Source organism: Salmo salar, chromosome 11, assembly GCF_965601325.2.
Source record: "Salmo salar chromosome 11, fSalSal1, whole genome shotgun sequence".
In the NCBI taxonomy this organism is placed as follows: domain Eukaryota; kingdom Metazoa; phylum Chordata; class Actinopteri; order Salmoniformes; family Salmonidae; genus Salmo; species Salmo salar.
This window is the reverse complement of record NC_138301.1, coordinates 79,860,088-79,878,671: the sequence shown is the minus strand read 5'-3', so window position 1 is coordinate 79,878,671 and position 18,584 is coordinate 79,860,088. Positions and strand designations below refer to the sequence as shown.

Genomic DNA, 18,584 nt, shown 5'->3' with positions numbered 1-18,584 from the left:
CATAGGATATTACAGTTCTTCATATCACGTTGATAGGATAGTCTCGAACAGAGCGCGTCCAGTTTATTCTCCAGTGATTGCATGTTTGCCAATAGAACAAAGGGTAGAGGCAGTTTATCCACTCGCCGACGTAGTCTCATCAGATATCCTGCACGCTGGTCTCTATATAAGCCGCCTCTTCCTTCTTCAAGTGTTGGGGATTTGGGCCTGGTCCGGGATGATCAGTATGTCATTCGCCTCCAACTCATTGAAGTAGAAATCCTCATTCAAATAGAGGTTAGTCATCGCTGTTCTGATGTCCAGAAGCTCTCTTCAGTCATAGGAAATGGTGGCGGAAACATTATGTACAAGAAAAGTTGAGATCAGTGCACAAAAACACACAAAATAGCACAATTGGTCAGGAGCCCGTAAAACGTCTGCTTTTCCCCCCAGCACCAACTCAATGTAGTCAAGCGGGTCGAGAGCTTCAAGTTCCTCGGTGTCCACATTACCAAAGACCTATCATGGTCCAAACACACCAACACAGTTGTGAAAAAGGCACGACAACGCCACTCTTTCCCCTCAGGAGGCTGACAAGATTAGGCATGGGCCCTCAGATCCTCAAAAAGTTCTATAGCTGCACCATTGAGAGCATCTAGACTGGCTGCATCACTGTTTGGTATGGCAACTGCTTGGCATCCGACCGTAAGACGCTACAGAGGGGAGTGCATATGGCCCAGTACATCACTGGGGCCGAGCTCCCTGCCATCCAGGACTTCTATTCCAGGCGGTGTCAGAGGAAGGCCCGAAAATTTGTCAATGACTCCAGCCCAAGTCATAGACTGTTGTCTCTGCTACCGCACGGCAAGCGGTACCAGAGTGCCAAGTCTGGGACCAAAAGGCTCCTGAACAGCTTCTACCCCCAAGCCATAAGACTGCTGAACAATTAATCAAATTGTTTCCCTTTGATTTGCATTGACCCCCTTTTTATTTGCACCGATTCTCTAGCACAGGCTCTGTGCACACTCACTGGACTCTATCAATGCACTCACACATATTACACTGACACTCCAACACACTACATACAACTACATATCCTCACACACACTTTCACTCTACACATACAATATGCTGCTGCTAATCTGTTTATTATATCATGATTGCCTAGTCACGTTTACCCCTACCTACAGCACATGTACATAATTACCTCAACTCCCTCGCACCCCTGCACATTGACTCAGTACCGGTACTCCTTGTATATAGTCTTGTTATTTTGTTACTATTTATTTTTTTGTCATACTTTTTAAATGTGCTTTGTTGGGAAAGGGCTCGCAAATAAGCTTTTCACAGTAAAGTCTACACCTCTTGTATTTGGTGATCTATTTTATTTTCAAAAACTGCAACAAGTTTCTAGCCCAAGGGAGGGTATTTTCTTGCTCCCTACGTAACTCAAATCAAATCAAATGTTATTGGTCACATACACATGGTTAGCAGATGTTAATGCGAGTGTAGCGAAATGCTTGTGCTTCTAGTTCTGACCGTGCAGTAATATCTAACAAGTAATCTAACAATTTCACAACAACTACCTTATACACACAAGTGTAAAAGGAATGAATAAGAATATGTACATATAAATATATGGATGAGCTATGGCCGAACGGCATAGGCAAGAGGTATAGAGTACAGTATATGCATATGAGATGAGTAATGTAGGGTACGTAAACATTATATAAAGTGACTAGTGATACATTTATTACATCCAATTTTTTATTATTAAAGTGACTAGAAATTTGAGTCATTATGTTGGCAGCAGCCACTCAATGTTAGTGATGGCTGTTTAACAGTCTGATGGCCTTGAGATAGAAGCTGTTTTTCAGTCTCTCGGTCCCAGCTTTGATGCACCTGTACTGATCTCGCCTTCTGGATGATAGCGGGGTGAACAGGCAGTAGCTGGGGTGGTTGCTGTCCTTGATGATCTTTTTGGCCTTCCTGTGACATCGGGTGGTGTAGGTGTCCTGGAGGGCAGGTAGTTTGCCGCCGGTGATGCGTTGTGCAAACCTCACTACCCTCTGGAGAGCCTTACGGTTGTGGGCGGAGCAGTTGCCGTACCAGGTGCTGATACAGCCCGACAGGATGCTCTCGACTGTGCATCTGGAAACGTTTGTTGGTGTTTTTGGTGACAAGCCAAATTTCTTCAGCCTCCTAAGGTTGAAGAGGCGCTGTTGCGCCTTCACCACGCTGTCTGTGTGGGTGGACCATTTCAGTTTGTCCGTGATGTGTACGCCGAGGAACTTAAAACTTTCCACCTTCTCCACCACTGTCCCGTCGATGTGGATAGGGGGCTGCTCCCTCTGCTGTTTCCTGAAGTCCACGATCATCTCCTTTGTTTTGTTGACATTGTGTGAGGTTATTTTCCTGACACCACACTCCGAGGGCCCTCACCTCCTCCCTGTAGGCCGTCTCGTTGTTGTTGGTAATCAAGCCTAGCACTGTAGTGTCGTCTGCAAACTTGACGATTGACTGCGAATCTCATAGTGTTTGATGTCATTGGGTAGAACTGAACTTATTTTCTATAAAACTTAGAAATTGGCAAATTTTCACGTGCTGACATTGGTATTGTGCTGGAGATAATAAAATGTTGAAAAGTGGTGGAGTTGCCCTTTAACTCAATTTGTATTTAAAGAAATGTATTGTGTTGCACCATGGAGAATATAAAGGACTGATATGATTGCCTGCCATGTAGAATAGAGAAGCATGTCCGTTTCTATACATTACATTTATCTGCAAAGTTCTGAACGTTTCACCGGACTGAAAACATACGATAACACCGTCCTATACAGTCTGTCTCCATAGACGGGTTGGTTGTTTAGCAACAAAACCAATGTGTGCGAAACTATGGGGCAAAACGGACTGGGTTGCCTTAGATTGTTGACATGTAAACTATTGTTCATCTCCAATGTTTATTGAAAACATAAGTACATTTGCACAGTGAGCATTTCGCTCAAATACATTGTTGCAGTTGTTGGTTAGCTAACTAGCGGATTTGAGCCATATTAGCATAGGCATGACATCAGTCAAAACAAGACATGGTATAAAGAACAAGATAAAATAGCCACCTACAATTCCCCACATGGCAGCTTCTTGTCATTGTTGCTAGCCATCTGCCCATCAAGAATAACAGACTTCTGTCCCATTGAATTGTGTGCATCGTTTGTGACGTTGTCAGCTAACCCGTCTATTCCTTCCTACTGTGAACAGCCAGCTCTGATGCAGTTGTTTAACACACACACACAGTAAATAAATGCAAGGCATTCCATGTGAAAACGGATTTCAATAGACACGTTCAAATATTCTATATTCAATGGTTTTTCACCCAGGGTAAAGCTAGTCTGGGATCTGGTCATTTTAAATCTTGACACTTACAAGTTATAAGATACCCATTGACTCTTGAAGAATATATAGCCTCATGAGCCTATCCCAACAGTCTATTATAATCCAAAATATAAGGTTTTATTCACTGATCACAGACAAGGACGTAAACCCCTCAATATGTTTAAAATTATCATGTGGATGTCATGGACTGTCAGTGAGTCAGTCCATGCATCTAGAGCGTGACTCATGAATTTGAGAAAGGTTAGTTTCCTAATCTCATCCCTCAGCTATATAGCAAAACAAGTGGTGGGGTGGCCATTTTGTTGTTTTTCTGTTCCCAGAATGTAGCTTTAACAATGGTAACTATTGTGTCTAAGTCCTTCCACAAAGTCCTATATGACCTGTCTCCTGTCAGCAGTTCCTGTTCCTCCTCAGAGGTACTTGTAGACAGCCTTGTCCGCTAAGGTCTGGATCTCCATCTTGACGGGACACTTGTAGAAGTGGGAGAGCAGTGTCTCTGTGTAGCCAATAAGGAAGTAGAACTTCTGAGGAGGGAGTTTCTGCAACATCAGGGCACACACCACCAGCATGTTCCCTCGCCGCTTTATCACAACCTCATTGGCTAGGCAGTTATGGAAGGTGCCGAAGATGAAACGGCGCACGAACACGTCCTCTACTGTACGATCGGATGCTCCTCCCTCTCCCTGTAAGTTGCCTAGTAGATAAAGAGGGAAGAATAGAGGATGGAGGGAGAAGAGACAGAAACATTAGGAATACTTGAACAATTATGAAGTTTATTTAGCTGCATAATTAACTGATGAATTTAAGGCTAGCCCCTAGGACAGCATATTTGCTAATAAGTTTGGGGTTGTCTTTACATATAAGGTCAGATAACTTAGTGTGTAGGATTTTTTTTTTAAACTCACCAGTGTGCTGGGAAAGCCATCCCTTGCGATGGCCTATGTGGTGGGGGTGGAGGGCTTGCTCGTAGGTCAGTGGTCGGTCTCCTTTCCCCACTCGGATACGTGCTGCCCGATTCTAAGACAAAAGAAAAGTACAGATGTTTAGTTGGAAGCAGTCTTGTCAGCAGCAAGTGAGTGACTAGGTAATGTCCAATGTGGAGGATGGAAATGCTGTAACGTTAAGTCTTCGAATAAAACATACCTTGCAGCATACTGCAGTGACATGAAGTGTTCGTGTTCCAGAGTTGACGCATATCGAAGTACCGACTCTGGCAAGCGCGATCTGTGAGGCAAAGACATGAATGCAATGACACTCAGCAACAGACAAGTAACATTGACAGCTAACGTTAGCTACATCGGCTAGCCAGCCAGAAACACACTTTCTCCAAGCCCACACACGTATCTCAACAAAAACGGTTCATAGTTAACATGTAACAATACTTTAAGGTATAATGTTGTCAAATTATGGACTAAATGTAAACATGCTTCTCACCGATAATATCACACTCCGACAGCTCAAAGACGCAGCCATTTTGACTAACGAAAGTGTTTGTGGGAAGGGCCATTGGCCTGGGCATGGCTAGAAGGGGTACAGCTTTTGTCAAATGAACGTCAGATTTTACTTTTCGTAGCAGTTTAGGATAATTAGGTTAGGTTAAGGGTTAGGGTTAGCCAAAATGCAAAACGTTTCAAATTTGGACAAAAGTGGGAATCCATCAAGCCATGACCAGTGGCGATTTCATCATGTAAATCTTGGTGGGGCAAAAAAAATCTAAAGTAGAGGGATGCATGCCAGCAAAGCCACTACACAACACAAAACTAAACAATACATGAATTGCACTTTAACGGTGACAAACGGTGCCCACAAACTGTTAGGGTCTACATAAAGCTGTCCCAACAGCAGTCCCAACATCTTACCACTGCTACACCAGACTATCAGTGGAGCCTTGTCTGGCAGCGAAACAGTTAATTCAGCCTCATTTACTGCCTTTAAAAAATAAAAACAGCTGTTATGACTTACTTGCTTAAACAAATGTGGTTTCTAATGGCAATTGATATGTACAAACTTTGGCATTAGGGAACGACAAGCGGATAAGATGCAATACGTAATTTCAATTAAGACAATGAGCAAGCTAGGACGTAAGTAGTCAATATAACTATTTGTTCAGCACTTTTGAAATGTAAAGCGACAGAATTCAGACCATGGGCCGTTCTTACAGTATTCTCCCTGTACACCAAGTCAGAACCATAGGATATATAATGGGGGCATATAAGCAGACAATGATTACATTTCTCTAAAACAGGTTATAGGCTACATGTGCACCACCAAATCGGAACAGTTGGTGAAATTAAGAGGGGTAAATAGACCAAATGATTAGGGTGAGGCACATGGGCTACTAACAGTTTACTACACAACATACACTTAGTATTACTTTCTTAGCTACAGTATACATATCTCCCTGGCATATTACATCATTTATGCAGCAGCATACAATACATTTTTGGACTCACCTTGTTGTGCTGTGCTCACTTGAACAGGAAGGTGGCACGGCGGTCCTTCATGGGCAAATTTTGTAATCAAAGTCTGGTATTCTCTGGATTTATGGTGCTTTCAAGACAACTGGGAACTCTGAAAAAAACAAGGTTGAATCATGATGACGTCATTGAGCTTCAGGTCGTAGCTCTAGAAAGAGGGCAGAGTTCCCGACTTACAATTCCGAGTTGGATGACCGTTCAAAACGTTTTTTTCCCCCGGAATTCCCAGTTGTCTTGAACTTATTGAAGTCAAGTTTTCGCAGTTACGAGTTAAGAGTTGTTTTGCGCACGGCACAAATCATGCTTCATTGACAGCATGGCCAATGCTGAATGTTTATCATTTTAACTTGGAACACAGACACTTAATCCCAAATTTGGGACCACACAGCCACTCCATTGAATAGCAGGCTAGTGATTGCTTTGCAATGCTTGCAGTTAGCCACTGTCACTGATTCCTTTGAAACCACTCGTTGTTAAATTTGCGATTTTCAACTTGTTGTGTAATGTTTATGTCCAATGGCCAATGAGCACTGATACATTTTATCTATAATTTCTCTTAATTATTTATCTTCATATGACAAGGATTAAAAGTAGATTGTAGACTTGATTCATGATGACAACTGCTCGCTAAGATTTTGAAAGTATCAGTCCAATCAAAGCTACTGTAGATATAACGTGATTTGATGTACTTTTATCTGTGGCCAATGGCCTTGAGCCTTCTTGGATGGGCACTTCTAATATAACTCTATGGCAGCACCTAAGGGGCTTGAATTTTCGAGGTCTACCCTTAGACTTGGCGGTGACGTACTGTCCCCACGAGTGACAGAACACTGAGCTAATCATGGCGCAACTAGAGAACATTACCAACACCTACACTCTACATTTTCCATAAGCAGCCCCACCACCACAGAAAGCACTGAAACACCTGCATTTTCGAGCTGCATTACTTATTAAGAAAGCAAAAAAGAGACCATGTTTGTATGCTGCTTTATTAACTCAATTATTATATATATTTTTTTACATTGTTTGCAAAATGATATGTGATATGTATTAACGCCAAAATAACACGCAAGACAGGTAAGCCCCCTCAAAAAAAAATTGTATTTCACCTTTATTTAACTAGGCAAGTCAGTTAATAACAAACTATTATTTACAATGACTCCCAATCACGGCCGGTTATGTGATACAGCCTGGAATTACGGGTCGCCACTGGCATTGGCCATTATACACGGCCATCACTAGTTACCACAAACACAAAGTCATAAACCCCATTTCTACAATTTATCTTTTTAAAATGTGATTTTAAAACTAAACTTAAGCCTAACCTTAACTACACTGCTAACCGTATGCCTAACCCTAAACCTAAATTAATAATACATGTTTACGCAATAGCCAATTTTGACTTTGTGGCTGTAGTAACTAGTGGAAACCTTTATACTCACCAATGTTCTCATATTATTTTTAACTGTACAATTTTATCAATAGTTAAACTTATATAAACACCAATTATATTTGTTATTGATATATATATATATATTATATTAAATCATTTAGAAAACATTTTGAAATAGGAACCTTGATTTGCGCATGGTTTTTCCTGCGGACAATTTTCAGTTCCTACCTAGAAATTACAATAAAGGTAGCACATTCTTAAAGTCAGCGAACAACTTTAAACGTTTGCGATTAAGATAATTTTATTGAAATATAACAGTGTGTGACATATTACATTGAAAGTTAAAATATACAATGCCGTCGTCTATGGAAATGATAGAGTTGTATGACAACGCTCCACTTGGAATCTTGCAGCATTTCGGAAACATCCATAATTTCCTTGAGGTCTATTTCGGCTTTCTGTACCGCAAGACAGACTTTTACCGCCTGCTGTCAACCCACAATGACCGTATGGGCTTCTCTCCAGGGGTGGCCGAGAAGATGGTCCTAAACGTAATTAACTACAGTAGCTAGTTAAACATTTTACACGTCTCTGTGTTAGCCATGTTGGCTAGCCTGTATTCTCCCTATAATTCTGTTCCCCTGTTTAGTTTTAAAGGTAGACTCAGTAAGATTGTCATCAAACAACAGACATCAACAGTGACCTAATCGGCAAAGACTGACATCATTGGCACTGCCCCTTGCATTTAAGCTCATATGTCAGTGTTGGTTACTAGTTAGAATATCGGCTCCTTGTCTATGATGTCATTTTTTTATTCGATTTTTGTATTTATTTAACCTTTATTTAACTAAGCAAGTCAGTTAAGAACAAATTCTTATTTACAATGATGGCCTACCCCAGCCAAACCTGAACGACGCTGGGCCAGTTGTGTGCCACCCTATGGTACTCCCAATCAAGGCTGGTTGTGATACAGCCTGGAATCGAACCAGGGTCTGTAGTGATGCCTCTAGGACTGAGATGCAGTGCCTTAGACTGCTGCGCCACTCGGGAACCCATCTTGCAACAGACATCAACAGTGACCTAATTGGCCAAGACTGTTGTCATTGTTCCTTCCCCTTGCATTTAAGCTCATATGGGAAATATTGGTAGTCTTAGCTGAGTTGGTTACTAATAGCATGCCCAGTACCCTGCCCAGAACTTTAGTCACTGTTACTAGCTGACTACCACCCGGGACTCAACCCTGCACTTTAGAGACTGTCATTGAACAATGTTTACTTTAATTATGTTAGCAGTTTTACCCAGTTCATATGTATATATTTATTTCATTTCACCATTATTTAACCAGGTAGGCAAGTTGAGAACAAGTTCTCATTTACAATTGTGACCTGGCCAAGCTAATGCAAAGCAGTTTGACACATACAACAACACAGAGTTACACATGGAATAAACAAACATACAGTCAATAATACAGTAGAAAAATAAGTCTATATACAATGTGAGCAACTGAGGTGAGATAAGGGATGTAAAGGCAAAAAAAGGCCATGGTGGCGAAGAACATACAATATAGCAAGTAAAACACTGGAAAGGTAGATTTGCAGTGGAAGAAAGTGCAATGTAGAAATAATGGGGTGCAAAGGATAAAATAAATAAATACAGTAGGGGAAGAGGTAGTTGTTTGGGCTAAGTTATAGATGGGCTATGTACAGGTGCAGTAATCTGTGAGCTGCTCTGACAGCTGGTGCTTAAAGCTAGTGAGGGAGATAAGTGTTTCCAGTTTCAGAGATTTTTGTAGTTCGTTCCAGTCATTGGCAGCAGAGAACTTGAAGGAGAGGCGGCCGAAGGAGGAATTGGCTTTGGGGGTGACCAGTGAGCTATACCTGCTGGAGCGCGTGCTACGGGTGGGTGCTGCTATGGTGACCAGCGAGCTGAGATAAGGGGGGACTTTACCTAGCAGGGTCTTGTAGATGACCTGGAGCCAGTGGGTTTGGCGACGAGTATGAAGCGAGGGTTTGGCGACGAGTATGAAGCGAGGGCCAGCCAACGAGAGCGTACAGGTCGCAGTGGTGGGTAGTATATGGGGCTTTGGTGACAAAACGGATGGCACTGTGATAGACTGCATCCAATTTATTGAGTAGGGTATTGGAGGCTATTTTGTAAATGACATCGCCGAAGTCGAGGATCGGTAGGATGGTCAGTTTTACGAGGGTATGTTTGGCAGCATGAGTGAAGCATATATACAGTACACTATTCTAGTCAAGGCTCATCCAATATATCTACTGCTGTACACACCTTTTCTTTTCATATACTGACCATACACACCATCATATACATGCATATTTATATGCTGGACTGACATTGCTCGTTCTAATATTTCTGTATTTCTTAATTCCTTTCTTTACATTTTGGGGATTTTCTTGTATTGTTAGGTATTACTGCACTGTTGGAGCTAGGATCATTAGCAAAATATGCATACACAACCAATAACATTTATTTTATTTTACTATTTGGAATATCGGCCCCTTGTCTATGATGTCATCTTGCAGACTCTACCCTTTAAGTACACAAAAAGTGATTAGGGGTTGATTATGTACTTGGCTCATTATCTGCACAGTCCTGCCGTCTGTTTGAGCGTGTTGTGGAGCAGGACGGAGAGAGGCAGCAGAGGGAGCTGCAGCAGAGACACGAGGCCTGGGTAGCGCCCCCCATGGTGCAGGAGCTAGAGGTACAGGCCACCAAGCAGCCGGTGGAGCCCAGGGGAGTCAGGACAGAGCCTGCTGCCCAGAGATAGTTCTGTCTCAGGTTCTGGAGAGCCCAGCACACCCTCTAGTACGAGGCCTACTTCTTCCAGCCAAGCCCCAGCCTCTAATCCACAGCCCCAGAGCAGCAGTGCAGCCCAGCATTCATCACAGGGAGACCTGGCAGCAGCCTGCTCAGCCTCTAAAGCAGCCTTAAAGTATGGGCGCGGACCTGTTAATGGTGGGTCGCGACGTGTAAATGTATAATTGTTTCATTAATTACTGGAATTGATTTGGCCAAGTGCATTTGCGCTCTCTGTTCAATGCGCGCTCTCTGCTCAGTTTGGCAGCTGCGTGAGAGGGAGATGCCCGTCTGCTTCGCGATTTATTGTTCTGCAGTTTTCTTGAAGATCACTCCGTGTCACACGATGCAGCGCAGTCGTTCAGGCAGCAGATGGTGCGCTGTCAGCCACTGACTTGTCACTTCCCACTCGCCATCACTCACCGCTGTCATCAAACGGAGTCATGCTAGCCACAAGTTCTGACTGAGCTCAATTGTCATGAAACCCATATACAGCGATGAGTTTCTCTCTCTTTCATACAAACTTATAACGAGGAGCGCCCACGATGTGTTTTGTGTGTGGAAGTGCTTATTAATGAGTCTCGCAATAACGAACAAATTAGTAAAACGACACGTCCTGACCAAACATCCACAGCATGATGGTAAAACCAGGAAGTTCTTTCAGAACAGGGCAGAATTCTTCAGGAAACAGTGCCTCGACAGTGGAAAAGTCAGCTAGCAAGGCATTGTTGTCATTTTATAACAGATGATAAGCAGAAATAAGGGAGTACTAACTAACTCTCATACTATATGTGAGTTTCGCTTTCAAAAAATCCCATGTCCTTGTACACAGATAATAGCTAACATTCGCCAAAGCAAGCTAGCTACTGATAGTGCAACCCAGTAACAGAACAGATGAAGATTAAAAATGATCAGGCCTACTGTACATTTTACTGTATAAATTATTGTTGAAAACTAGTCTAGGTTGGAACTGTTGCTGTTAAAATACAATAATAATTGTTATTCTTAACTGGAATAAACGGATTGACGCAAGATGCTTTTTGAGGCAAACACACAGTTCTGGGTTGCTCATCTATAACAGGAAGCGGTCTCCTGCCTGACTGAGAAAGCAGTAGATGTTCTGGTCCAGTTTGGCACCACATACCTATGCGAGTCAGGGTTCTCAACTCTGACCTACTTAAAAAACAAGTACAGAAACAGTTTCAAGGCTGAGCATGACCTCAGCGTTGCATTGTCAGAAGCGAGTATTTTTTTATTCTGAACTGGAATAAACTGATTGATCACATCACACAGGTATAGAGCAGAAAAGGACTGTGTGTTTTCTGGTCTATATCTGTGTGATGTGATCAATCAGTTTATTCCAGTTCAGAATAAAACGCATGTATTGTATTTTAACAGCAACAGTTCCAACCTAGACTTTCTTTCAACAATAATTTCTACAGTAGGATGTACAGTAGGCCTGATCATTTTTCATCTGTATTGTTACTTAGGGTTGCACTATCAAAAAGCCTGTGTGTGTGTGTGTTCTGTTATTCATCTGTGTGATGTGATCAATCCGTTTATTCCAGTTCAGAATGAAAATAATTTATTGTATTTTAACAGCAACAGTTCCAACCTAGACAGATATGCAAGTGTTTTAATGGGGGAAAATAAACATTAATATATATTTTTATGGATATTTAATTTCATTGTTATTTGTTTTTGTCTATATTGCATTTGTTTTAGGCATAAGGGAAATGAAATGTACCGATATTTATGTATAGTTGCATATTTTCCAAAGCTTGGGTCCCAGGAAAACACAGAATTTCTCATTTGGGTCCCAGGCTGAAAAAGTTTAAGAACCCCTGCTCTAGAGCATCTTCTTCTACAGAGTTACAGTAGTATTGTACTGCCTGTCTTGGGTCATACCAATAGGACTGGTTCTTTCTTAGTGCTTCTTCAATGTTTTAGGAAAGGGTCCACAAAGTAATAGGTGGTAGGTGACCTGTTCTAGATGGGACACTTGCTTTATATATTTGCACAATTACCCTACAAAATATTTTTTGGGCAGTTCTGAATTTGCTACAATCTCCCTGTTGGGATTGAATCAATCCCAAACCTTTGTATTGAGTAGGCCTATTCATTTGTGTGTGTATGTGTGTCTATCAGTGGTCAGGTGGTGCACCAGGCCAGTCCAGACAGTTACGACGGGGCGGTGAGGGACACCTACAGCTGGTCTCAGGACTACACTTACGTTGAGGTCCGTGTCAATGTCCCCAAGACCGTTGTCAAGGGCAGACAGGTAACCACGGCGACCACATGGTTCCTCTTTCTACATATTTCCTTTTTTAAGTCTTTACATTTTAACCTTCATACATGTCTGTGTGAATTATTTGTGTTAATGTGATGAACTTCCTGTGTCCAGTCTGTTATTCCTGAGTTAAACATGTCTCACGGGGTTGAAACATGTATGCATTTACATTTACATTTAAGTCATTTAGCAGACGCTCTTATCCAGAGCGACTTACAAATTGGTGCATTCACCTTATGATATCCAGTGGAACAAGCACTTTACAATAGTGCATCTAAATCTTTTAAGGGGGGGTTAGAAGTATGCGAAGTATTAATGCTATAACTTTACATATTTGCTAAAATGCCCTACAAAATACATTTTGAGAATTTAGAATTTGGTAGAATCTCCCTATAGGCATGGAATTGATCCCAACAGGGCTGTACAGTGAGACCATTATACTCACATATGCGACCAAATATTTTGCTGTGCGACCTGGAATTTTAATTTAGGAGCACCAGTGCACCTAGAAAAATTAAGGATTCTAGCTTTGATATCTCAAATATTTTTCATTGTGCACCTACATTTCTTTGTGTGCGCCTACATTTTTCAATTTAGGCGCACACGTGCTTCTTGTAAAAAAGGTCAGTGTAGAGCTCTGCACAACCCTGTTTATATTGAGTAGGCCTATTCATTTGTGCGTGTGTGGTTCTGTCCAGGTGTGTGTGAACAGGCAGTGTGCGTGTGTGTTTGAAGGAGGGAACAGGAGAGAAGGTCCTGATGGAAGGAGAACAAACACACAAGATCAACACTGAGAACTCACTATGGAACCTGGAGCCCGGACACTGTGTGGTGGTGAGTCCACACACTAGGAATGGGCATTTGAATTATTTCACTATTCAAATAATATTATGACATTTTTAGGATATCCGGATAGTAGTAATTCTAAAAATAATAATTGCCATTGACTCAAATGCCAAAGGACAGTACAACAGGGCAGTGTTCTAGTACTCGAGTCCAGGATTCGGACTTGACTCTGGACTCAAATCACAATTTTTGTGACTAGACCAGTGGTGACTCAGACTCTACCAGTTGTGACTTTGTTGTCAGGAAATCTCTCCTTTGCATAACTCTACATACTAGCTACAAAAGCAGATGTTAAAGCTGCAATATGCAACTTTTTGGGCGACCTGACCAAATTCACATAGAAATGTGAGTTATAGATCTGCCATTCTCATTAAAAGCAAGTCTAAAGTGGTAGATCTATTCAATGTGTGCTATTTCTATGCTTCCCATTATCAAGTTTTGTTTTTGTGTCTTACTTTTGGTTATGTACACCAGCTTCAAACAGCAAAAAAATATCATATATGATTCTCTACACTATACTTGCTTGTTTGGTCACATAAACTGAAATTAGGCGAACTATTCGAATTTTAGCAACCAGGAAATGGCGGGGCTATTTCTACATATTGCACCTTTAAATAGCTCTATTATCTATTTAGCCTTATACAAATGTGCAACACTAATGAAATGTAGCTTAAAACATGGTTGGACAGCTACTTTTAGCACTACCAATGGACTTATGACTTGACTCGTGACTTGAGTATAAAGGACTTGGACTTGAACACTAGGGACTTGGGACTCCACTCGGATTCGAGGTTTAGTGACTTGACAAGATCACTGCAACAGCGGACATGCAGCAACAGTGAACGAGAAGTCTGACGTTTGCCATAATAGAACTGATACAAAAACAAATTCTGTTGAGTGTTTTGCATTGATCTGTGTTATGTCCTCTGTTAGGTGTGCGCCTGAAATCGCTATATGAAGAGGGGAAAATAGCATACTGTTGTCAGGGCTGGAGGGAGGGATAAATGCCCAGCAGTAGCTCAACACACTGTCATAAAAGCGACATTCAAAAGTGTATTTTTATTAAGATTTTTAAAATATCATGGTATATCCTTGTATGTAACAATGTCACAAGGATAATTTAATTAAGACAACGCTTTTTAATTGATGATAAAGGCCTAAAAAAATAAAAGAACACTCACACAAGACCGTTCGGGTGTTCAAATAACCGTGCCCATCCCTAACACGCACATGCACCGATAGTCAGAGACACACACACACACACACACACTTACAAATATGTATAGACTCTAACACACATGCTGACTCTCCCTCTGTCTGTAGTTGTCTCTCAGTAATAGTGGTCAGGTGTGGTGGAGTGCAGTGTTGAAGGGAGAGAAGGAGATTGATGTGAACCAGATCAACAGAGAGCGCTTGATGGCCACTGTGGACGAGGAGGAGCACGCCGTGCTGGACGCACTCACTTATGACTACCGCCAGAAACTACAGGGCAAGCCCCAGAGCCACGAGATGGTGAGAGCACATTCACACGAGCGGGCACACACACGGACGCACGTACATTCGTAAGCACACACAAGTCTCATGATCTTGAAAAGGGTATAGGGGCACATGTGTATAGAACAGTGTTTCCTCTGGAAAAATGTGTAGCAGTGGGGGGGTTGAAGGGTCCCACCCAGATTTTTTTTTATCTAGGGAAGCTCAGTTCTGGTGACATGAAAAAAAAAATCCATTCTACTCCAAAATGAATGAAAATAAAATGACGCTGACACCATAGAAAATATAATTCCCACATCCTGAAATAAGCCCCATAACATATTGGTTAAAATGAATTGTTAAAATGATTTTAAAATACTGCTTATTGCTAATAGCATAACTGAAATCACTTGTAGCCCAACTGATGCAGTATAGTGGCTATAAATAAATATGCTGAAGCATGGGGCTGGCTATCTGCATTTACCCTATTGGGCTAATCATTAGCTAGATCCCAAATGTAATCTTTTAACTAGCTAGCGTCGTGTTGATGAATTTTATGGCCCAAAAAACTTGCGTGAACACAGTGAATATAATATAGACTGTTAGGGTAACTTGGTGTTACCCACCACCCGGGGTAACACGCTCCTTGCCTATACTTCTCACAGAAACCTCTTAATGTTAAGCATTTTTCCCCCAACACTTCCCCTGGTTGCCACTACTCTTGCTCAACTAAAAATGTAATCTGTCTCATCACAATTTAAGTCACTCCAAAAAAAAGTATTTTTAGGTAGGGTGGCAGTTTAACCCAAGTTACCATACAAATGACGCATTACATTTAGCCCCACTCTCCCATACACACTCACAGGGAATTGCAGAACATGCTTAACCATGACGCTGCTAAAAATGGTGCCGTTTGCATATATTTTTTTGAGAAATAGATCAAGTAGGAATGGAAAGCTGCGAACCACCTCTTTTTAACAAAGACCATTAAAACTGCTGTTTTCCCCACGATTGCAAGAATTGGTGCGCATTGATTGCTTGTCAAAATGCAGGTTTCCCTCCCTATGGCACTCGTAAGAGTAGTTAGAGGAATATTTATCTCGCATAGAAAACACAACAACAAGCCGATTAGGTAAAGATACTAAACAAAAATACAAACGCAACATGCAACAATTTCAAAGATTTTACAGAGTTACAGTTAATATAAGGAAATCATTCAATTGAAATAAATAAATTAGGCTTTAATCTATGTTGGTCATAGATAACTTTTTTTTTTAAGTATGGGCGTGGATCAGAAAACCAGTCAGTATCTGGAGTGACCACCATTTGCCTCATGCAGCGCGACACATCTCCTTCACATAGAATTGATCAGGCTGTTAATTGTGGCCTGTAGAATGTTGACTCACTCCTCTTCAATGGCTGTGCAAAGTTGCTGGATATTGGCTGGAACTGGAACACGCTGTCGTACATGTCAATCCAGAGCATCCCAAACATGCTCATTGGGTGACCTGTCTGGTGAGTATGCAGGCCACGGAAGAACTGGGACATTTTCAGCCTCTAGGAATTGTGTACAGATCCTTGCGACATGGGGCTGTGCATTTATCATGCTGAAACATGAGGTGATGGCGGCGGATGAATGGCACGAAAATGGGCCTCAGGATCTCGTCACGGTATCTCTGTGCATTCAAATTGCCAGTGATAAAATGCAATTGTGTCTGTTGTCTGTAGCTTATGCCTGCCCATACCATGACCCAACACCACCATGGGGCACTCTGTTCACAACGTTGACATCAGCAAACTGCTCGCCCACAAGATGCCATACACTTGGTCTGCGGTTGTGAAGCCGGTTGGACATACTGCCAAATTCTCTGAAATGATATTGGAGGTGGCTTATGGTAGATAAATTAACATTAAATTATCTGGCAACAGCTCTGGTGGACATTCCTGCAGTCAGCATGCCAAATGCACACTCTTTCAAAACTTGAGACATCTGTCGCGTTGTGTTGTGACAAAACTGCACATTTTAGAGTGGCCTTTTATTGTCCCCAGCACAAGGTCCACCTGTGTAATTATCATGCTGTTTAATTAGCTAATTGATATGCCACACCTGTCAGGTGGAAGGATTATCTTGGCACATGAGATATGCTAACTAACAGGGATGTAAACAAATGTGTGCACAACATTTCAAATAAGCTTTTTGTATGTTTGAACAAATTCAGGGTGCTTTTATTTCAGCTCATGAAACATGGGACCAACAACACTTGTTGCGTTTATATATTTTCTTCAGTGTAGATAAATCAAACAACCCCATAGTAGAATAGTTTTTCTATTCATTACTTGTTTTGTTTTCAGAGGGAAAGTAAATGTGGACTGTTTTAGCATCATCAAAGTGCACCTCAAAATACATTTTGAGGCATTTTTGGGGAAATGATTTTGCTGTGGCGCAGCACCACATTTAAATGAGTGCAGCGGAAAAACTGGTATAGGGCATGGGCTGGAGGTGAAGGATTGTGGTGCTGAACTATGTTGAGCCCAAGAGTGTTATTTGTTAGACAAATTGCAAGACCAATTGTGCGGTTTTGTATTTGGATTGTATGCACGTATGTATGTGCACATTCCATTCTTACAATGCACTCTATCGGTTTTTCTCTCCTACCCGTCTCTCTCTCTCTCTGTAGAATGTACATGATATGCTGAAGAAGGGCTGGGATGCTGAGGGCTCTCCCTTTTAAAGGACAACAGTTTGATCCCTCCTTGTTCGACATCCCCACCAGCGCTGTACAGTTGTGAACACACACACACACACAATGTTGGGAATTGGGTTTGAGACTGAGCAGAATTGGCTATTTATTTGGTGGAAACAGCCTGGTATTTTAAGACCATTTTCTTTCTTTTTTTGTTGCTAGCTTTGAATAGAAGGGAAAGAAACCCCGTGGAAGCTTTGTTACTGTGTTCTGACTTATGTGAAATACCTGAGTCCTATTCATTAGGTACCAAACGTAAGAACGGACTGAAACTGGGAGGTATCACCTGGTCTCCTTGAACACTCATTTTCATTTTCTGTTGTTGGCCCTAATGAACACAACCCTGAACTTACATGTTTATGTATCTGTCTGCCCGCTGAACAGACCTGGAAGATAGCTATACAGTCACAGATCTAGGATCAGCGTGCTTTCCCAAATCCTAACCTTCATCATTGAGGTGATGGATGCAAAACTGGCCTTAGATCAGTGTCTACGGGTAACTTCCAGGTCCAGATATGTCTCAGTGTTGTTTTACATGTAGATTACTTTTATTAGTGGGCTTAATACCTCTCTGCCGTTTCCTTTTACTGAGGTGTCTATTTTTGTGTGCCTGAAATAAATTCAATGAAGTAAAAACGGTAAATATGCACTGATGTGTTCTCTCTATGTGTGTAGGCTATGTGTGTCACAGGAGGTTGGTGGCACCTTAATTGGGGAGGACTGGCTCGTGGTAATGGCTGGAGCGGAATAAGTAGAAGGGTATGAAACACATGATTTCTATGTGTTTGATGCCCTTCCATTTGCTCCGTTCCCACGGGGGGCCAGCACAGAAAAAAAAAATGTATGAAATGAAATGTATGCATTCACTACTGTAAGTCGCTCTGGATAAGAGCGTCTGCTAAATGACTAAAATGTAAATGTATAATTACGAGCTGTCCTCCCCCCAGCAGCCTCCACTGGTGTTTGTGTGATGTGGAGCGGCACTAAAACCTATGCGGTTTTAGATCTACAGGAGTGCCAGGCTGGCAGTCGACTTGAGATTCAGCAGTAGTGCCACAGGAGGGCGCTGTCCCAAGATTTCTGATTCTCAGCGCAGTATAATATTCCTTATTGGCTTGATAATGGCTGTATCCGATGAATAGGTCGATATGGATAAGGATGAATATCAGAAC

At 41.8% G+C, this 18,584-nt stretch overlaps 1 protein-coding gene and 1 pseudogene across 2 annotated transcripts; one reads left to right on the top strand and one right to left on the bottom strand.

The window, feature by feature from the left end:
• Positions 1-2,920: 2,920 nt before the first annotated feature.
• LOC106562909 (mitochondrial ribosomal protein S24) lies at positions 2,921-4,926 on the bottom strand. The gene is made up of 4 exons (XM_014127997.3): positions 4,807-4,926; positions 4,516-4,596; positions 4,278-4,389; positions 2,921-4,066 (listed from the first exon to the last, which is right to left on the bottom strand). The coding sequence occupies exons 1-4, from the start codon at positions 4,843-4,845 to the stop codon at positions 3,783-3,785; spliced, it is 516 nt and encodes a 171-aa protein (XP_013983472.2). The 5' UTR covers positions 4,846-4,926; the 3' UTR covers positions 2,921-3,782.
• Positions 4,927-7,482: 2,556 nt separating this feature from the next.
• Positions 7,483-18,221, top strand: LOC106563001 (nudC domain-containing protein 3-like; annotated as a pseudogene). Its single transcript, XR_014379309.1, has 6 exons — positions 7,483-7,793; positions 9,854-10,029; positions 12,208-12,360; positions 13,048-13,183; positions 14,519-14,707; positions 17,347-18,221. The product of XR_014379309.1 is annotated as a nudC domain-containing protein 3-like (transcript).
• The last annotated feature ends 363 nt before the right edge of the window (positions 18,222-18,584 follow it).